This window comes from Eucalyptus grandis, chromosome 7, assembly GCF_016545825.1.
Source record: "Eucalyptus grandis isolate ANBG69807.140 chromosome 7, ASM1654582v1, whole genome shotgun sequence".
In the NCBI taxonomy this organism is placed as follows: domain Eukaryota; kingdom Viridiplantae; phylum Streptophyta; class Magnoliopsida; order Myrtales; family Myrtaceae; genus Eucalyptus; species Eucalyptus grandis.
This window is the reverse complement of record NC_052618.1, coordinates 15,812,711-15,834,456: the sequence shown is the minus strand read 5'-3', so window position 1 is coordinate 15,834,456 and position 21,746 is coordinate 15,812,711. Positions and strand designations below refer to the sequence as shown.

The following is a 21,746-nucleotide window of genomic DNA, read 5'->3' as shown; positions in this document are numbered from 1 at the left end:
AAGAGCGCGGGAGGGAACCAAACGGGAAGAATTTGAAGTGTTTCCGAGGGAGTCAGGTGGGGCCCAATCGGCGTTCGCGCGACCAATCGATGGAATGGATACGAGGTTTCGCACTCGCACTCGCACTCGCACTCGCACTTCTGTCCTGTCTCTTGTAATGTCGGCATCGCCAATTTCACCGTCGCCCTCATCTGGAATGATGTATCCTCCTCCTGAAGCGGTGAGCGAAACCTGGGAATTCCCCTTTGCTTTCTCTCGACGCACTTCTCTCGCTTTCTCTCTCTGTGCGCATCTATTCCCTGTTCTCTTCTTCCTCAAGAAAGGCATTTCTCCCCGTGCTTTCTCTCTCTCTCTCTCTCTCTCTCTCTCTCGCCCTCCGACTGATTCTTCCGGCCATATCATCCACCATGCTTTTCTCTCTCTACCCATCTGCCATTCCACCTCCGCCCGTCTTCTTCCGATTTCTCCCATGGCGGGTTCGCCTCCAGATGGGCCCGTCTACCTCCACGGCGACCTCGACCTCCACATCATCTCCGCCTCCGACCTCCCCAACATGGACATGGTCACCGGGCGCCTCCGCTGGTGCTTCTCCGCCTGCGCCCGGCCTCCCCGCTCCCCGGACCCGGACCCCGACCCGGCCTCGCTGCCCATCCACCGCAGCGACGACGACGACGGCCCCCACCACGCCAAGATCATCACCTCCGACCCCTACGTCACCGTCTGCGTCCCCCACGCCACCGTTGCCCGCACTCGCGTCCTCCACAACACGCAGGACCCCGAGTGGGACCAGTGGTTCTGCATTCCCCTGTCTCACCCCGTCGACTACTTGGAGTTCCGCGTGAAGGACAACGACCTCTTTGGCGCGCAGGTGATCGGCACTGTTAAGATATCGGCGCGGGAAATCATGGAAAAAAGGGTCATCTCCCGTTCGTTCCCACTAAGTGGACCCTCGGCGAAGCAGAATTCCACTCTCAAGCTCCAGCTGCAGTTCACGCCCGTGGAGGAGAACGAGCTGTACCGCCTCGGCATTGCTGGAGATCCGAAGCATCAGGGAGTGAGGCAGACTTATTTCCCCTTGAGAAAAGGGAGTGGCCTCACGCTGTATCAGGACGCTCATGTGATTGATGGGTCGTTGCCTGAGATTAAGTTGGATAGCGATGCTGGAGGGGTTTATAGGCGTGAGAAGTGTTGGGAGGATATTTGTCACGCCATATCCGAGGCTCACCATTTGATATACATCGTTGGTTGGTCGGTTTCTCATAAAATTAAGCTCATTAGAGAGCATACCCAGACCCGGCCATTGCCGCAAGAGGGGGACTTGACGCTCGGTGAATTGCTCAAGTATAAGTCACAGGAGGGGGTGCGCGTTTTGTTGTTGATTTGGGATGATAAGACTTCGCACAAAAAGTATTTTATTAACATGGTGAGAAGTTGCTTTATTTTAGTTGGATTGCCCTTGTCACATGCTTCCATCCGTTTATTTTAGTAAATTAAGGTGGCATATGGCATTGCTGATTACCATAGTGTTGTTGGTTCTGTTGCCCAGACTATTATAATGGTTAGTGTATTTGCTGCGAGGACCATTTGTCTAGTGAAGAATTAGGTGGTAGCGTCTCTCTCTTTGCTCTCAATATTGTCCCTACAAATGAATAAGGGTGCATGGGCGGCATTTCTTGCAGGAAGGGGTGATGCAGACACATGATGAAGAAACTAAAGATTTTTTCAAGCATTCATCAGTGAATTGTGTGCTGGCCCGCGTAATCCCAGCAGTAAGCTTGGCTATATTAAACAGCAGGTATGCTATTCCTTGAATTCTTGCAGTTTCACCACATGGACCTTTTATCAAAATCTAGAGATTAGCACTAGCATTGGATGGCCAGGGTCTCTTTGTCATTTGCCGTTGCCATAGCCTCTTTCACATTTATGAGCTACGTGGCATTGTGATGTTTTGTTCCTGCCTTATGTCTAGGCAATTGGCTGCCTTGCATATTTGTAGCTGGAGATGCGTTTTATTGTAGAAATGTCCTGTGAATTTGCTGAGGTGATTTGGCATTGGAGATCAATGTCCTTTATAAAACGACTGATGGACTCTTTTGGACTCCTCATTTAGCCCACTCATAGAGCTAATGTCCCTTGTTTCCTTGCATTTTCAAGCTATCATAAAGGTACTCTACTTTCTAGGGAAGATTCTGTGCTATACATAATCGTCATTCATTGATTTGGAATGATAATCTTAAGGGATAAGGTTTGCTTGTAATGTACACTCATTTTACTTAAGCATGGCTGCATAAATCTTGTGAGAATGGATGGACTTTTATCCTCCTTTCTTGCTTGAGTTCCTTATGTGGTGCTGTGGTAATTCTGGTAACCTTAGTAACTCTTTCAAGCTTGGACTGTGTTTTTTCTTCAGGTTGTTGGAACGATGTTCACACATCATCAAAAATGCGTCTTGGTGGACACCCAGGCGCCGGGTAATTACCGAAAAATAACTGCATTTATAGGAGGAATTGATCTCTGTGACGGTCGATATGATACACCTGAGCATCGGCTATTTCGCAATCTTGACACTGTTTTTAAGGACGACTTTCACAATCCTACATTTCCTGTGAGTTGTTTGTCTATGCTTTTTTTGCCTAGCAGTTTTTCTTTTCTGTTTAATACTCTTGTGTGTGCTGTCTTATAATGCAAATTGAATTTTAGACTCTGGAGTGATAGAAGTCTTTTGAGCCCATTTTTTTCCCCCAACTTTCCTGCATGAAGAGTGGCGTGATACTTTTACTTGAGAACTGATGTACCATCTCTGTAATAACAGTCTGCCTATTTCTGATTAGATATGCTTTGTCGCATCTGATGAATTATGATCATAAGTGTTGTGGTAGCGTTAAAATTTTAAGAGGTTTTGTATGGGAATCCATTAAGAAATAGTCAGGTGGATAAGCAAGGTGAAATGAGGATGAATTGATAAAATCAAAATCTGCGAATTTGAAGGGTTTTATTTCGTTGTTTTTCAGAATTTATTGCCGTGGTTGCACATCAGAAGTGGATTGATTATTATTAAGATTGAAGGAAGATTCATGCCTCTGCTTAATGACTTGCTGGAAAAGATTTTTAGATGAAGCATATAGTGAACTTAACCTTGACAGCCTTGCCAGGGGGCACAAAAGCATTTTTAAATTTCTGGATAATGGAAGAGGCCGCAGGTTCTAGTCTACTACTCGAATTTGTCATGATACAAGCAAGTTCTTTGTATCATTTCAATCTTAATTTGTTGCATGGACTAGTATGAAATGAGCGAGATATATTCGACTAAATTAAGTTTTTGTGTGTATCGAGTCAAGCCATTAAACTTTCTTCATGCTGAAAAGGTTGTGCTCATATTGAGGTTCTCTACAGAATGCCCATCCATATGCTGTGGGTACACCTAAAGTTTGAGATTTGATTGATAGAACCTGAAAAAAGAAAGGGGTGAATGGAACAATATCTTGCTATTTCTTTCAGTTTTGAGTCTTGTAAGATCTTGGACTTTGGTACCATGCACTGGTAGTTGCTGCACAACTTGGTATTATCTCTTGATTTTCTTCCAGTGAGTTACTTTATTTTGTATCTGTCAGGCTGGAGTGGAAGCTCCAAGACAACCATGGCACGACTTGCACTGCCGGATTGAAGGTCCTGCTGCATATGATGTACTGATCAACTTTGAGCAACGTTGGAGGAAAGCAACAAGATGGAAAGATTTCAGTCTCTTTGTCAAAGGAAAAAAACATTGGCATGATGATTCCTTACTTAAAATAAGCCGTATCTCTTGGATATTGAGTCCTCCATCAACTGATTTACATGATAGCACCAGATCTCTTTCAAAGGAAAACCGCCATGAGCGTACTACGGTAGTGCCTGAGGACAACCCCGATATCTATGTCTCTAAAGAAGATGATCATAATAACTGGCATGTTCAGGTTGGAAATGCAAGTTCCATGTTGTTATAGCATGTTCAGGTTATCTTTCTTTTATTTAGCCCTTTCCTTCATGTTTGCTTGTGCAGATTTTCCGGTCTATTGATTCTGGATCAGTCAAAGGATTTCCGAAAAAAAAGAAAGAAGTTGCTGGAAAGCAGGTGTACATGAGATCTATGTTTCTTTCTTCATTTCTTATCCCTACTTTTCTTCTCTTTTTGCTTTTTTTAGTTGAACGATTTTCGTAAAAAGGTGAAGAAATCATATTAATGGACCTGTGCTGGAGTAGGAATCTCTGTCATGTTAAAACTTAAACTAGTTTCTGCCTTTCTAATTGACATCATTGTACTGGAAATATATATATAGCATCCTCTTAATTATTGGTAGTTTTTGGTGCAGAATCTTATAGATGCAAAAGATGTAGTAGTAGACAGAAGCATTCAGACAGCTTACATTCAGGCAATCCGATCTGCCAAAAATTTTGTATATATTGAAAATCAGTATTTTCTGGGATCATCGTATGCGTGGCCATCGCATAATGATGCAGGTGAATATCATGATTTCTTTTATTTTGCAAGTACACATTTCCTATCTATACTCGAGATATTCCATTGGTGGACTAAGTGTGGCTCGTTTAATCACAATCATGTGCTTATACACATATTTGACCTGCAGAGGTGAATTAAGCTACCAATATATATATATTGATTATGGCTCATTTCACCCCAAAGTATTGGTTAAATCTTTTGTTCGGGGGTCAATTGACCATTTTCATCACTTTTTTAAATGTTAAGGAGCTAAGTCACTAACTAGTACTGTTTGCCACATTAATGAAGTCTTAGTAAGCAGTAGACTTCTTATAGTTAGATTTTTGTCCACAAACCACTATCAGCTATTTGTAGCATGGTCTGAGCAGGAGCTGATAACCTCATTCCGATGGAGTTGGCCCTGAAGATTGCTAGCAAAATTAAAGCAAACGAGAGATTTGCTGTATATATTGTCATACCGATGTGGCCTGAAGGGGATCCCAAGTCAGCTGCAGTCCAAGAGATTCTCTTTTGGCAGGTAGGTTGGGACATGAATGTGTTTTCGCAGATCTGTGTAGACCTTGGTGCTTTTGTTTGATAGGTGAGATGGCGAGAGGCAAGATGTAGGCTTCCTATAGTGTACCATGGACAAGGACAACCTTTACATGACGGGTGACAGAAATCACTACATACTATAGAGTAGCAAATACTACGTAATTGATTCCATTTAGGTGTCCAGCCAATACGAGATTATGCTTTCTCACTAGTTCTGGATGTCTATGTTTAATGCTGGGCAAAGTATTCTTTGATATTGTATCCTACTACTCACACATCACATTAGCCATAAGATAGTAAATCGATAGTTATAGAAAATATTGTGTGTTTCTAATTCTTTGGATACTGAAATCTCACATATTCTGATTCTTTTTAATTATTTGCCTCGTTTTTTTTCCCAGAACCAGACCATGCAAATGATGTATCGAGTCATTGCAAGTCAACTGAAGCAAACATCACTTAAAGATTATCCTCAGGACTACCTTAATTTTTACTGTCTTGGTAAAAGGGAAGATAATTCTGGTCAACATTCTCCAAATAATGCGGTAATGCTTTTTACAGTATCTCATTCAGTGGTGCATGAATGCCTAGACTAGCAAGTGTGGTTCATAGAGTTGTAATTGAGCTGAGTCAAGTCGACATGGTATAAAGTTCGTGCTCAACTCAACCTGCATCCTTGGGGCTTGAACTCAGCTAGAGCTTGATCACATATAAAACTTTTTGTATTGAGCTTGAGTTGAACTTGACTCAATTATAATAGAGTTATTCATGAACTTGAGCTTGAGTTTTAGTAAGCTCAAACAGTTTCCCTGCATATTTGCTTATGAGGGTTAAATATGTAGTTTGAATGACTTTTGAGTCCTTTTTTGGTTCTTAAAAAATATTTTTGAAAAGATAGGAGCTCAATTGGGCTTAGGAGCTTGTCAAACTAAGTATTGGCGAGCTTGAACTTGACTCGACAAGATACTTGAGAACTTTGAGCTCAAGCTTGATTAGAAATAAGGTGAGTCGATCTTGAGTAATCATTGTGGAGCCTGTGTTAAGATTGACACGTGGTTAATCAGCTTTCCCCATGATATAAGTTGATGAACCTTGGATCTGATGTTTTCTGACGTGATACAGCAGGTCTCAGAATCGTACAATTCCAAGCGATTTATGATATATGTTCACGCTAAAGGAATGGTAGTGGATGATGAGTATGTCTTATTGGGATCGGCAAATCTTAACCAAAGGTCATTGGCTGGCACCAAAGATACTGAGATTGCCATGGGTGCATATCAGCCCCATCACACCTGTGCAAAAAAGGAGGGGCATCCACGTGGTCAGGTTGTTATCTTGTGGCTTCTTTGCCTAAGCCTAATTTCTAATTTTAGGATGTTTGTGCCGGCTTGTTTAAGTAAATATTCACTGAATCTTTCTAGTACAAATCAGTTCACACTTGTTCAATTGGTTGTAACAATGCCAAGAACACCATTTCCAGTCAGAAAAGAATTCGAAACGGTTTCGACGCTGGTATTTGTTTTGACAGGGGGAATGCAGTTGAATCTAAAATAGGTCGCAGTGAGTTGTGAATGGAGCAACTGGGATACATATTTTCTGGTATGATTGTCATGTGTTTGCCTTGTTGCCCATCTATGCAGGTATATGGATACAGAATGTCCCTGTGGGCAGAGCATCTTGGGGTAGTGGAAGAATGCTTTGATGAGCCTGGCAGTCCAGCGTGTGTGAAGAGGGTGAATGAGATAGCTGGAAAGAACTGGGACAGCTACAAGAATAAAGGCGAGTTGCAGGGCCACCTTCTCCGGTACCCCATACAGGTGGACCAAGATGGGAATGTCAGGCCATTACCAGGATCTGAGGAGTTTCCAGATGTCGGTGGCAAAGTCGTTGGTGCTCATACCGCTGCAATCCCTGATGTTCTAACAACTTAGGCTCCCTCTGACTCCTTGTCCACGCAGCCCCAGGAGCCGCAAAGATGTTTCCCGGGCTGTCGCTTCCTCACTGATGTATAGAATTTGTTTCCGTCTGATTGCTTTTGGGAGGTGCTGTAGTTCAGATTATTCTTTTGCTGTTTCGTTTTTTCCTTCTGTGGCTGTCTGGATGTTTCGCTGACCCCATGCATAGCGAGGATCCTCGGTGGTGATCTCGGCCATGGTGTGAATATTGTATTCGAGCAGTTCGGTATCTCCTTCGGCTTTGGTTGAAAGTGTGCAGTTACAAATCTGGGAGCGTCTGTGCTCTATTGTTTTAGAGGATGAAGAATGTAATTTGGAAAATGTTGTCCAGAAAGCTATGATGTAGTTGAACACGACACAGCTTGGCTTTTTATATGAAAGTGATTGATGCCTTTAAGTTTGAAATGAGTAAATCTCAGGAACGCAAGAATCATTTCACGAGGGGAGTTCTTTGCACGGGTGGATTCTATCCTTACCACATTCATCCGGGGTGACTTTTCGGCGAATGCCACGTCTCCCCAATTCTACCTTTTATCTTGCGGGAAATACTCGAAACCTTCACAAAGTATACAGAAGTTCAAGATTCAATGCTACAACCTTTTTTGTTTTTTTGTCGAAAGATAGTGATCATTACTAATAAGTTGCGGAACCGCAATTAGGTTCGGAATCGTTAAATAATAAGACCCAAAGTGGATGAGGGGATATAAAATTCAATTGGTGTGCTCTTGCTATCCAATCGGCGGGCTTGTTTGCTCCTCTATGCGCATAAGAAATGGAGACGCATTTAAGTTGGGCCAACAGCACTTTGCAATCCTCTAAAATTGGTTCCACTGTCCATGGGCTCGGTGCAAAGCCCATCAAGCTGTCCATCGCCATCACGGTTTTGCAGTCAGACTGTTCTTCTATCTTCAAGTTTTGTGCGAACGTGGGGCTCCTTTTCTTCACTCTCCTTCGTTACTTTCCGCAGAGCTGCACGGACAGCCAAAGCTTCTGCTTTCAGAGGTGAGTCGGCTTCAATTTTGGCCGCGAAACCATCCCTGAGGACCCCGTTCTCGTCTCTGCCAGCCCGGCAATTGATCCTCCCTCTCTCTGGTTTTCAGTCCACGAAGCGTCGACGTTTATTTTCAGGTGACCCTTCACCGACGGTCCCGATTTTCGTCTTCCGCTTTCTTACTTCTTCCCCCGTCTTTGCACGCCCTTCGTCTCTCTCGCCAGTGCCTGAATCTCTTTCTCCTCTGTCGGAGCCGCGACACTCAACCTCTTCTCTTGCTCTTCGGAAACAAGGTACTCTCTCTCTCTCTCTTCTCGCACGCACGTGTTGTTTGTTCATCGAACCGGATGCTCCGGAGAATTGTCCGACTCTCGGAAACGTCCGCCGGTGCTCTCGCCGCGAGGCTGCCGGATTCCTCCAATTCGCGCCGGCCTCGGGATAATCGCTCCCCGAGCGCGGGTTGAGCCTATTGCGAGATGTGGGCCGCGTCGCGCGCGGTGTGTCGAGTTCCTGGGAGACGACGGTTGGATGAACGGTGCTGGTCATGGAACTGCGTACCGGCTAATGAGATGTTGATGCTGAAGTATTCATGTGCTACAGAGTCAGTGAACTCGGTCGGTCGGTCGGTATTCGAGGGGTGTATGATTTTGTGCATGGTTTTATAGTTACAGACCAGTATAGGAGATGATGAACCCACCAAGGTAATGTGCATTATTTTGGCCAACTTTTGTGATCGAATCTGAAATGCGAATTGAGGAACTTCATTGGTCTGAAGCGATAAGTTCTTTGAAGAATGATGCGCGCCCAGAAAATCACCAGAAACGCAAAATTAAATTCATATGGTGTTTTGTTCAGCATTGAACACTTCAAATATGCAGAAGATTTTGGAATCTTAGGCGCTGCAAATTCATGTCCTGCGATGGCGATGTTAACTTTTCTTTTTGAAATCTTTTTCATCTTTTACCGGTGTGATATGTTCATATCTTGAGAACTGTCGAAGCATGTATGCCCGATTTTAAACTTCTAATAGTTTTGGAAAGCCAATTATATAACTAGTTTTTTCAATGCAGTTTCAATTATTATATGTAAATATTACTGTGTATTATGTCACTAGCTATAATTTCTCATAATTCCATAAAATCATGAATTTAATTACTGCTCAGTGTTGATAAAATTGAGAACAGGATAGCAGAGGGATGTGGAAGATCTCTTACTTGAAATTGTCTCTTATTTTGTGATCTAGTTTTCTCTTTTGTAGAGTTAAGGTTGCATGTTATTACTTTTTAACTCGTTTCTATTTTGACATGGCTTGTATTTTTATTATGTAAGTTACATCTGCTTTTTGAAAAGTTTTATGATGCCTAATCTAGTTTTTGTTTGTACAATGGTTTATAGTTCATTCTAATGTCATTTTTTTGGAAATGTTTTTCATTTTCATGATGGATGTGTTATCATCTTGTAGGTAAATGGTGATATAGCCCTGTGACAGCAGTACAAGCTGATTTGGATGCCATTGATCTGGTAACAACGTTAGAGCTAGCCATGTCAGTTTTAAATCTGCAGAAGCCCATTTTCGAGACCCTTCTCTTCAGTTCCAACCTCTCCTTTGTCTTTGACAACCTACCTCCGGTTGCCATTCTCTCAAAGTATTCAATTCCCAAAAAAGCTGAACTGTCTTTCACCTCCCTCTGGATCCTCACTAGAATGGCAAAAGGACATCATTGAGGAAGAACCTATAATTGGTGACTGTGTTGTATTTGAAGATGGTATCTTTGAAGACCCATACCTCCAAGAGTGAAACCAACCTCGACAACTTTATTCCACCTAAACGCAAAGGCAAAAAGAGGTTAGATGAAGTTGAAACTGAAAACTTAGTGCCAGAAAATTGGAGAGAGGTGCAAGCAGAGATTAACATTACAAAGAAAGATAGGCGCAAAGATCGCACAGGAATTAGAGTTTGGTCGCACGGTGGAGAAGAAAAAACAAGGTTACCTGCCTTTAAGGGCTGTGAATTTAGAAGAATATAAAGCTTACAAAAGGGCGAAGTTGGCACAGTTGAAACCAGTGGTTCTTGACAGTCCTTCTAGTTTTTCAAGTGAAAGAAGAGGATGAGGAGGCTAATGCAGGCGCAGAAAAAGAGTTGCAAAGTGAAAGAGCGGCGCCAAGGAATCCAAGATGGGAAGTTTATGGGAGGGGCTTGGAGGATGTTACTGAATTTTTCAATAGTGGAAACTATGAACCTGGTAAAAAAAAACTGAGTAAACCTGCTATATACACAACACATAAATCTTATGTATGGCTTTGGTTGACTTAAATTAATTGAAAGCCTCAAAGTAGCTGGAACTTTCTATGTATTAATGTGAAAGACATTGATACAATATTGCTGCAGATGCTGTATCTGATCCATAGTTTCCCTCCTCTGCATATATCTGATCCTTTTAGTCCTAGTTTCTAGTGTTTAGGATGCAGTTGACTGTGATTTTATTCTTGTCTTCCAGATGGTATAAATGCATAACTCTAATGATTAGTTCAGAATTTGGCTGTTTAAACTATGGAGATTGGATAGTAACTTCCAAAGCATGAAAATAGTCCCACGCAAGCTGTTTACTAAGGAAGAAAAGGTTCTGCTGAGCAGATGGATTCCTGACCTGGCTGCTGCCACATCTGTAAGTTCTCTGTATTCTAGTTCAGTGTTTAGTTACATTTTTCACGTAAGTACTTTTCTTGATATATTCTAAGTGATTACTGATGTGTTACCTGTCTCTTTGGCTCAAAAGTTGATAAATCGGAGATTTACAGACTTACAGGTGCCTAGTTATCCTGTCAGATGAGAAATAAGATCAGAAGCAAGGACTTGGCTACTCCTGTGTTATGTCATTTTCTTTTTAGCAACAGAAGTTGAGGATTTGGTCTTTTTGGCTGATGATGAAAGTTGCTGCAGGACAAATGGCTACCCTTACACATTGGCTGCATCAGGAGAGTTTTACCTTATGAATGCTTTGCTGAAACACAATGTTGATATCAATGCTGTAGATAAGGTATGATAGCCTGATTATCAGATGATTAATCATTCAGAAATTTCTCAGTATCAAACACTCAAGTTGTGAACTTGTGATGGTAATTTTGGCTTATGTGTTCTTTCTAGGATGGTTTGAGTGCACTTCACAAAGCAATTATAGGCAAGAAGCAGGCAATTATGAACTATCTTTTGAGAGAATCTGCTAATCCGTTTATGTGCGATAAGGTACAGATACACAAATGCTCGTGGCATGTTTTCTTGTTCATTGACATGATATGAATGGCGTATGACATTCAGCATGTTTCCACTTCATCTAATATCAGTAAATGATACAGATGACTGAAATATGAGGGTATTAGTGCTCATGTTCCATTAGATTAATGGCTATCTTGGCTACAGAGGAATTTTCTTCACTATCTTGTCATGGCTAACTTTCGTCTGTCTGTACATGTCTTTGAGAATAACTTTCTATACAAATCATGGAACTTGTCTTCTCTTGTGTTTTGCTTATCTGAGTCATATTAATCTAGATCAGTATTCTCACATTTGTGTGTGCTATATAGGAAGGGGCTACTTTGATGCACTATGCTGTCCAAACAGCATCGAGTCAGGCGATAAAGATTCTTCTTCTGTATAACATTGACATAAACCTGCAGGATAATGTGAGGACCCTGAATGTCAATGGGCACTCTTACATTTTTTTTGGTGTCAGGCCCATAGCTTTATGTCTGAGGATATTGTCTCTGTTCTTCAGGATGGATGGACACCATTGCATCTTGCTGTCCAATCTCGACTTGAACTGATGTGGTGAGACTTTTATTAATCAAGGGAGCTGATAAGACAATAAAAAACCAGGTAAGACTTATTTGGATATGTTATATTGCACAGTGTTTTTAGGGTATTTCTTTGCTTCCAGTTTTCTTGGTATTGCTACCCAATTGTTTCTTTAATCTTAGAGGCTGTTCTTAGGCAGGTGCCAATCACTGTTGAGCTCTTGGTAAAAACTAAAAATTTCGCACTGTTCTCGGAGGAGAATGTTTGTGGTTGTACCCCACTCCCCTATAAACCATGTAATTACTGGAGGGCACATTTCCGTATTCCTTAGTGTCCTCGAGAGAATGCACTAATGTGTTATTATAAGTCTGTGCTCCCACACATCGGACAATTACTGAGCACACAGACCTGCGCTCCTAAGGATGGCCTTGGGAATTGCAAGTGGCGGTTGCTTTTAAAAATCTAGTGAGGAAGATGGATATGCTCACTGCTTGAGAAACTCACTGGGTTTATGGTCATGGATTTGCTTCTTTAATAGATAGTTGAACAACTAGCAGTTGAAATGACACCTTATGGTCTACGTACCTAAAATATCCTCTTTCCCAGTATTCATGCCCTTAGTTTGCTTGGTCCATTACTTCCTTTTGATACGTTGCTTATTCCTTACTTTTATGAGCTTCAAATTTGAAAAATTTTCACCTGAAAAACTACTGCTGGAGTGAATTTAGTGGGTAGAAAATAGTTGTGTTCTATTTTTAGCGGAAGCATATAGTAATTAGTTTGATGTACTCTTAATTTCTATTCTGTGTGATGTGCAATTATCCTCTTTCATTCAGCCGAAAATAGAAGCATTTCCTTTTCAGGATGGCATGACTCCGCTCGACCTTTGTCTACATTCTGGCCGAGACTTGAGGACTTGAGCTCATCAAGTTACTGAAGCAACTTCCCAAGTCGCGTCCATCATGCCGTGAGTGAATGAAGCTCTCGATCTCAAGGGCAGTCCTTGAAGATGTCTTCCTCAGGAAAGAGGCAAAAGAAGAAAATGCACGCGCATCGCAGAGCCACAAGTACAGGTCAGCACGAGGCAAACGCAGCTTGCTCTTCGACATCGGACTACTAATTTGAGCTGATAGCCATCGGGCAAATGTTCTCGGAAAGCCCTTGTGCCTGTGCAGGAGCAAGACGGTAGCAGCTCTCACTCCACGTCAACAGACAAGTCGAAGAAAATATATTCTTCTTGATTCTTTAGTGAGAAGCTGCCAAGACTTAAACGCGCATATATCCTGTTCTGTAAATCTCGTCGGTCTTCGACTTAAGATGATCTTATCCAATGTAATCGTTCACGGTATTTTAGCATCAACGTGCATGCCGGGCATCAGAGGGCGTTATAAATTAATCCTACATGTTGGATGGTGAAGAGTTGTCGATCTTATCCACTCTCTAATCAGACAGCAGTTCGTCGTATGCTGCTGTTCATCCTGTCGTTTGTGGGCTCGTGCCGAAATAAATTAAATACGTGACAGAGAATCTTTTAGTTTATGAATTCGATGGAGATTTGATTCCCTCGAGATCCGGACATTCTTCCTACATAAATAAAATAGTTAGCGCATCAAGTACCGCCCTTGCTTGAATCGTCGCCATTGAGGCAATACCTATGGAGATAATTAGACTAGTCAAATAGGTAGGTTGAGTTGGGTCATATTGAAAATTGTTTTGATTCGAATTGATCTTTTAATCTGTTTTTCACTTATGTTTATACGATAGAAATTTGATGATTTATATCAAATTTAAATCCAATTCAAGTCATTATTAAAATATTTTTATATTTAATCTAATTTAGAAAAATTCATACCTATACTAAGGTTAAACTATGGAATGAGTGAAAGTGAGATTGAGAAAGTGAGAGTCACAAATAAATAGATTGAGTCTAAGTAAATTATGAACCAATTTAACACTCATTTATTTTCGGAATATAACTAATTAATATAACAATTTAACATATTATACATGAGTTAAGAAATGAATTTATGATTGATTTTGATAGATTTAGAGACAATTCACTATAGATTAAGGAAAGGAAGTCATTCGACTCATTTGGTAGATCTTAGACCAAATGGATTGAACATCGTAATGTTAAAGCAAAAAGGCAAGAGTGTATAGTTTAATTTGAGCCATATAATTTAAATTTCGGCGTATCATTACAATCTTTCGATGAACAACGAGTAAAAAAAATGAATTAATCTCAGGGGATTAACAGATAAATAGGAAATAAAACATGAAAATGCGTCTTTTTTCTTAAGAAAAAAATTAGAAATCCATATAAATATTCGAAAATGGTCGAAGAAATATTCGAAAAAGGAATTAGGACGACAGAAGAACGTGGAAAACAGTGTTGAGATTATTATGCGTGTCTCCATCTCCAACCTCCTCTGATCCGAGTCCCCTCTCGTTTCCTCCTTCCGGGGATCACCACCTACCTTCCTCACTACCACTCCGTCACCTCCCTCCCTCCCCCTCTCTACAATGCTCGCGGCTCATCCGTGCGTCCGCGCGATCTCCGGCCACGGCGCCGCCGAGCAGTCGCGCGCCGGCCGGCTGACGATCGCGGCTCCAGCCCCGCTTTCTCTCCCTCCGCGCGTCGGTCCGGCCGCGGGAGGGAAGAGTCGGTGCCGCGGCGGCGGCGGCGTCAAGTCCCGGCCCGTTTCGTGCAGGTCGTCCCGCGGAGCCCCGGCGGCGGATCGAGCTGCCCCGACGACGGCGACGGCTACGGCTACGGCGACGACGACGGCGACTACCTCCAGGCCTCTCTCCTCCTCGCAGGTATCGCGTTTGCCGCCGTCCGTGTGCCGGTGTTCTCGTTGGTTTCGAGAAATACGTGCGTTTTGTAGGCAGCAGTGTTCCTGAATCGTGAGACCTACGTACTACGTGATGAAAATTGGGGGAATGCCTTGATCGTGCTGAGACTCGTTGGCTGCGGGTATGCACGATTTTGAACTGTTGGAATGCGAGCGTCGTCTCGGATTGAGCTTAATTCGACCTGGCCATTTGCCGAGAGTCTGATTCGGAACTGTCCTTGATTGAGTTATTGAGTAATGTGGTGGAAATTGGCAAACGGCGGGGAGTGCTAAGATGATGTTACGACATTGGTTTCCCACGATGATTGAGGGACTTGTCCCGGTAATGAAAAGTTTTTATGTCGTGACGTAAATAAAGAATGACAGTATGGGAGAGTAGCTTTTTCTCTGTTCAACATTAGATGGTTCCTGTCTTTGGTATTTGAATTTCTTTATGTTCCATTTTTGCTGTTCGTTATTTCTGCATATGATGTCTGCTTATTCGATTGCCAGCAGCAAGATGCGTTGATGAACTGGACATTTTTTTCAGTTTGCTTTATTCTACAGGTTGAATTTCTCCCATTCAATTGGCTCGTAACATGACATGGAGTGTGTCAGAAATTATTTGATTTCTTTCTCACAACTTACTCTAAGAGTTCTTTACCAAAAAAACTTACTCTAAGAGTTTAGCTACATGTTCTAATTTAACGTTGTACTAAGTAGGTTAGATTCTACATTTACATCTCCACATTTTTGTATGGATATCGTGTTATTCCTGGGTATGGTCATTCAGGACCAAGTGATCCAGGCTTGAGACATTGTCTTCCTGCTTCCGATCCAAAATGTGTGGCTTCCATCTTTTAATTGGCTTTTTCTTGTTGGGAACCGTTTAGATTTTCATGAACAAGTCTGGTGGAAATGTCGATTCATCTGTACTTAAAGTTAATACTCCCTATTGAGGAGCTTGAACAGAGATACCTATGTACCACAATCTCGAGCATTATACTTTTCTGCTTAGTTCAGATTTACTTAAAACTTCTCATAACTTGTAATGATGCGGTTATAATTGTATATACTTCTTCTGATGATGGCAATGATCATAAAACAAAAGTTATCAATGTATCAAAAGGATATTTTGGACTAGCTGCTTTTGGAATTTGGATAACCTTCTCACTGGAGCTCTTTACACTATATCCAGTTTTAGAGCACATGTCATAAATGTATCTAGAATTATGCATTGATGAAGCTTTATATGTGTTGGTTGATTCTGAATACTTCTGGGGCAGAAACCATTTCTCACTACCGTATGCGGAGGAGAGGATATCAAGTAGATGTGAGGAGTCAATTATCAAGCCAGTTGCATCCATTTGCAGTTAAAGCAAGGGTCCTAGTGTAGATCAAGGTTTCCTTCACCGATTTCAGAGTCCTACAATTTTTCTTAAGATTGTTTGTGATGGAGATTTTCCTGCTACCCATTGTTGTAGGTATATGAATAGTTTTCCTGCGAACTTTTCTCCTGTCTTTTGTCTTGTTTTCTAGAGCTTCTGGACTGATGTGTTGCTAATTTCTTTTGTTTCTTTAGGAGAATTTGCAATTGAAAAACTAATTGATGCCCTTCGCAGTGGTGAAGATGGGGTAATTAATTATTTGTGGCTTTTAGTGAATGTTATATTTCCTTTAATCTGAATGTTCTATGGTCTTATGCAGGACTGTGCAGATCAATTTGATTTTGTGAAGGATCTTACAGACAAAGTTGGTTTAGTCAGTTCAAAGATTTCACTTTTAGGAACTAGTTGAGGCTTAATTGTGTGTTGCTAGCTTTATGTAAACCCTATGATGGGATAAGCAAGTGTTTGGGTATTTTGAAGTCTTAGATGGAGTCAGAAAGATACACTGAGATTTACCGAAAACTGACACCCTGTACTTCACTGTTTCATTTTAACTCCATTTTATATCATTGACTGGAAAACACATTGATATACTATATTTTGTTATGATAATAGAATCTATCAAGTTGTTTTGTCTCAAACATATGCTGTTTTTAATCTTATTAGCACACACTGCTTGCTTTGACGTTCAAATTAGGTTAATATGAAGAACTGAGCCTTAAAAAATTCAACATATACCCTCAAATAGTCCCATCACTACTGTGCTGCAAATGGCATTGGCTTGATGTTGTTGCTGTTATTAGAGTATAATGTATGCACAAAGCTTCATATAGTCAGTTGATTGAGTTATTAATCTAGTACCATGCTCATACCATAATTCTGAAGTGTTTTGTTAGGAAGATTGGTTCTCAAATAGAAGTGTGATTTGGTCTCCATGGAATTGAGGCATATGAAACATCGATTCAGTTTGTGTAAATGATGTTTAAAAGAATACACTAGAGCAATGTAAGAAATCTAGATTAGAAACTTTCAATTAGCTTTTATATTTTGTTTGAACACTAAATATGTTGGTAAAACCTTTCTATTGCTACTCTCCCATCTGCGTTTCTAGCATTAGCTTTCTGTTGCAAATTGACTTCTTTGCGTTTCTAACATTACTCATCCAGAGATGTAGTTAAAGGTTATAATAGATGAATCTCGTTTCCCTTCTTTGCAGATAAAGATGGTAAGGATCACACAAGAGTGGCAAACACTTTGCCAGATTGTATTTCAGCACAAGGTAATTAAAGCTCATTGCTTGCACAAAAATGCTAAATTCTAGAAGTCATCGGCCTTATGGTTCGTTATTTAATGGTGCAACAAAGCATTTCCTTTTCTGCAGTCAGGGAAAGATGATGTCCTAAGTGTAGATGTTCGTCCATCAGATGCCATAAATGTGGCTTATAGGTGCAAGGTTTGTATTATGTGTCTCACCTACTTGCAAGTGTCAATTGTTCTGCAAATATTGAATAATGAAACCCCCTCAAACCTGACCTCTGAAGTTTTGTAGATACATGCTTGTACCACTAGGTCTGGTTAGATCCAAGTTCCTTCTTATGTTAAACTTAAAGGGCAAATGAGAAAGGGAAATTGCTCAATGGATTGATCTCATATAAATTTGTGGTGTTGATGTCTTTGCCAGTATAGTTCTGAAATTATCAACTGAGCTTTCTTTTTGTTTTCCTTTTTTCTTTTGGCTTGTTTTATAGATATCTTTTAAAGAACTTCTGCTTTGGTTTCTTGTCAATTATGTGGTTCAAGTCATCTGTATCCATCATCACCGACCACATTTTGCCTCTTTTTAGGTTTAGACAATGTCTTCCTTTATTTCGTTATTTGGGCTTTGTTCCTGATAGAGAGCTGTGTTCTGCAGGTGCCAATATATGTAAATAAGCAAATTGTCCTCAGAGATGCTATCGGATTTAGCTATGGAACAGGGAGAACGCGTGACAGAAAACCAGTCTATGATGTCTTATGACAGGTACCTGAATTTACGAGCATAAGTTTTGTCTAGTGATGTAGAAAACTCAAAAGTATGCAAACATACATGAAATTTCTTCATCTAAGCATAATTTACATCTCATTCAGTGCTTCGGAAGGTCCAGATGCACTGGCTGAAGAACTTCATATAGTCAAAACATGAATCTAGCTATCAAAGAGGAGCGATACAATGATGCAGGTACATTTGAAGGGAGTTTATTTTCATGCTTATTTCTCCTGGCTTTTCTTCATCAAGCTTGAGTTCCTTGTTTTACAGTAATTCATTATCAACTTCACGAATAGTTCTCTCTTGATTACTTGTTCTTGACTGTTAACTTTTGCAGCCTTGTGGAGAGATAAACTAATGAAGCTTCAAGTAAATCAAAGGCGTAACCATTAGGCAAATCGGAAGGTACTTCCTCTTTCAATGCATTAATACCTCTACCTCTTGTGACAATTGAGGAATGAAAAGTTTATGGATTGTCTTGATTTCTTCTGATATTATAGGCACATAGTAAGATTCTAAGCGGGTGTTTGGGTGATTTGATACATAGGACATCAGAAACATACACAATATTGACATTTTGATTCATTTTCATTGTTCCATAATAACTTAAAATGCTAAGTAAATACTTTTTGGGTGGAAAACCAAATGGTGATTGTTTAAAGCCCCAGCTAATATGCACTAAATTTTTCAATTTTGATAATCCAATTCAACTTTATTGGAGACCTAAATAGTATGAATACATATATATATAATTACAATTTGTAACTAACCATCTATGCACTTTAGAATTAGAGATGTTTATTCTAAAAAATAACAAAATTTTAAGTCGGACTTTTTCTTTAAATTACTCTTACTAATGAAAAGTCTCTTAGAAAGAACAAAACATGAAGAGACTTCTTATAAATTGAGTTACATTAAAAGATATAACTGAAAGGATGAAGAGCAATTAAGACAAATAAAAATACATCAACTAAAATTCAAAGTAAGCTTTTTTTTTTTTTGGAAATAAAAGCAGGCCAAGTAAACGTAAACAAAAGTATGTGAAAAATAAAAAGTTAACCCTCACTCATGAATTTCTAATACTAATCACTAACTTAAAAATATGTGTATACACCGAGAGTTGCAAGCCAATGTATAACATGCAAGGCTGAGCAACTGGTGAATTTATGCAGCATGAATTTCCCATAACCTTTTTTGTTCTCCACTTTTTACCAAACTGACATATTTCAGATGCTTCAAGTCAAAGTAAAAGGAATCCCACTATGTGGGAATGATAGTTCTGCCACAATATAAGCTATTTTTATATCCCCGTTTTATGATGATTTTGTCGCCGGAGCACATACAAATGATATAACTGGTTTGAGTCTGTATATGGCAATATTTTCTAGAATATGATATTAAGTGTGAGTGGCATTCTTCCTTGTCTTTATCATGTAATCACCTTGTTTTGGCTCATGTGGAGGAAATCCATTTCTTCATAGGCCTGCGCACCTTTGAAACCTCTTCGGGGTTAGCCCATTTCCAATTTCCATACACCTTAGTGACAGTAAAGATTGAAAGGTGTAGGGCGAAGTCCAAACTTGCCTGTCTTAATTGTCAAGTCAATCCCTCAGTGCTGCAGCATCAGCCCAGGTGTTTGTATTAAATCACTTTACATCACTCAAAGCATGTTATTTTGCAACAGGTTTAATTTTGTTGCTCTGAGGCACAGATTATAAGTTTAGTCTCCTTTGCCAGACATTGAAAATTGGACATGATTCATTGTAATATCTTGATTCACAACTAGTATCTCAATTTGTGGTAAATATTTTCAGGGATCACTTTACTTTGGTCCATTTTTCAATTGGATAATCAGTGTGATTTTGATCGGCGTTATACATACAATTGATTTAATTTGCCTGGATTTCCATAGATAAAATGTTGATGTAGCTTTTTCAGGTTGTACATGTGGTAGCAATACTTTCGAAAATAAAGGAAAACCAGAAAGGAAGAAAAAAAGGAGAGGGAAGAGGGGGGCGGAGGAGGAGGAGGAGGAGAGAGAGAGAGAGTACAAGGGGTGGGGGAAGGGAGAGAGAGAGAGTACAAGGGGTGGGGGAAGTGGTCGCTGGACCTCACTCTCTCATGCAAAGATTAGTGACCCTTGACCAATCAATGGCAGGGTCAGGATCTCAGGTCACGCTTTCTGTGAAATGGTTGGGGTATCGCGTCTCTCCACAAAGTTGGCCTTCCTTGCCTTTACCCCTCCCTCCCTCCCCCCTTTCTTTTTTATAATAGCATTTTGTGCACTGGTAAGAAAAGCCACATCAGCATTTGGCTGATAATTGGATCAGACATCAGCTAGCCAAAGTATATCAATTGTAAAGAAATTAACTTTGGTCCCTTGAAGTTCAGTTCATTGATGACCCAATAGCAAATGAACTGAAATACAGCGATCAACAATGAGATCTGACCTCAATACCAGTACAACGGCACAGGAATGTTTTGCAGTTTTCTTTTTATTTGTTAAATAATCCGTGAGAAAGTAATGCATAAATCTGTAGGTTAGTGGCTTACTGCAGGCTCTGCTGTAGCAGACATTCTTCATTATGCTTTTATTTTTTATTCTTTTACTGAGGTACAATTTGTGGTGTTTGACATTATTCTCCTTATTAATTTTCCTTTTAGGATTCTCTTGTACAAAAGAAAGTGCCTACCGATCCCAAGTACTTGGTCGTGATGGTGGCATGTTTCCAGACTTCACTCGGGGGACCCTGAAAATTGACTGGGGTAAAAAGGCATGGGGGATCAAATGCAGGTCGAAGGGCGGTTAAAGTAAGTTTCTGAGTTCTAGAAAATTGAGGCAGCTCCGAAATGTACAGCTTTGGGTTAGATGAGTGCCGCCTCTAACTTGACTCCACAATCATGTATGCCCGCCTCCTTTTATACTACAGAGCACCATTATTACTTGGAAGTACCGATCGTACTCAAATCACATAGTTAAACATGTATCGTCCCAAAATACGACCGATATGTTATACCACATCAGTTGAATGCTAATGTCTGTGTACATACATGTAAATGCTCTCATTATTTAGCAAAGTGTTGGATAAGTTAAGGATGTGTGGCTTTCGAAGTTTGAACTCTGCTTGTAGGAATTCATATTTGTCAGTTTCAGCCTGTCTCTAGCCCAGCTTTGGTTCCTCTTTTCTCGAAGACGAGTCTTGACTGGTCAGCCTTCCTTAAGTTTTTATATGTGGCCATCTCCTGACAAGTTTTAACGTACATCCTCGAAACTATTTCGAGGCTGACTGACTGAAGGGGAAAAGTACAAAAAAAAAAAAAAAGATTCAAAATATATTGAATTAGTATCAATTCGGTCATAAATTTTTTAACTGTACTAATCTAATGCCAAATCTTTATATATTGGTACCAATTGATTTCATCTTGTTAATTTAGGTAGGAGAAATTGTTGACGTAGATATTGGCTATCTCATGGCACGGCTTGCGCTTACATGAACTATTTTTTAAAAATAATTTTTTGAGTTTTTTTCTTATTTTTTCTCTCTTTTATATGTCGACACAAGCCATGGCCGGTAGCGATGGTATACTTGAACTAGATTGGAAGGAATTTGCTCGATTCCAAGTTCCGAGGTATTTAAAATAGGTTTTAGGTTCAAAAATTGGGTTGGTGAAACTTGGAACTTGTGATTTGGAACTTGAAACAAGTATTTTTTTTTTTTTTTGTCTT

At 40.3% G+C, this 21,746-nt stretch overlaps 1 protein-coding gene, 2 long non-coding RNA genes and 1 pseudogene across 3 annotated transcripts; all 4 read left to right on the top strand.

The window, feature by feature from the left end:
• Positions 1–7,357, top strand: LOC104419612 (phospholipase D delta). Its single transcript, XM_039317504.1, has 10 exons — positions 1–1,423; positions 1,680–1,769; positions 2,411–2,605; positions 3,612–3,953; positions 4,040–4,111; positions 4,350–4,497; positions 4,867–5,015; positions 5,434–5,577; positions 6,158–6,358; positions 6,673–7,357. The coding sequence occupies exons 1-10, from the start codon at positions 95–97 to the stop codon at positions 6,961–6,963; spliced, it is 2,961 nt and encodes a 986-aa protein (XP_039173438.1). The 5' UTR covers positions 1–94; the 3' UTR covers positions 6,964–7,357.
• A 2,176-nt stretch (positions 7,358–9,533) lies between these two features.
• On the top strand, positions 9,534–12,746 carry LOC120295895 (annotated as a pseudogene).
• A 3,320-nt stretch (positions 12,747–16,066) lies between these two features.
• On the top strand, positions 16,067–16,365 carry LOC120295260. The gene is made up of 3 exons (XR_005552619.1): positions 16,067–16,089; positions 16,188–16,240; positions 16,313–16,365. It is a non-coding gene; the product is annotated as an uncharacterized LOC120295260 (long non-coding RNA).
• Positions 16,366–18,297: 1,932 nt separating this feature from the next.
• On the top strand, positions 18,298–21,172 carry LOC120295524. Its single transcript, XR_005552918.1, has 2 exons — positions 18,298–18,424; positions 20,684–21,172. It is a non-coding gene; the product is annotated as an uncharacterized LOC120295524 (long non-coding RNA).
• The last annotated feature ends 574 nt before the right edge of the window (positions 21,173–21,746 follow it).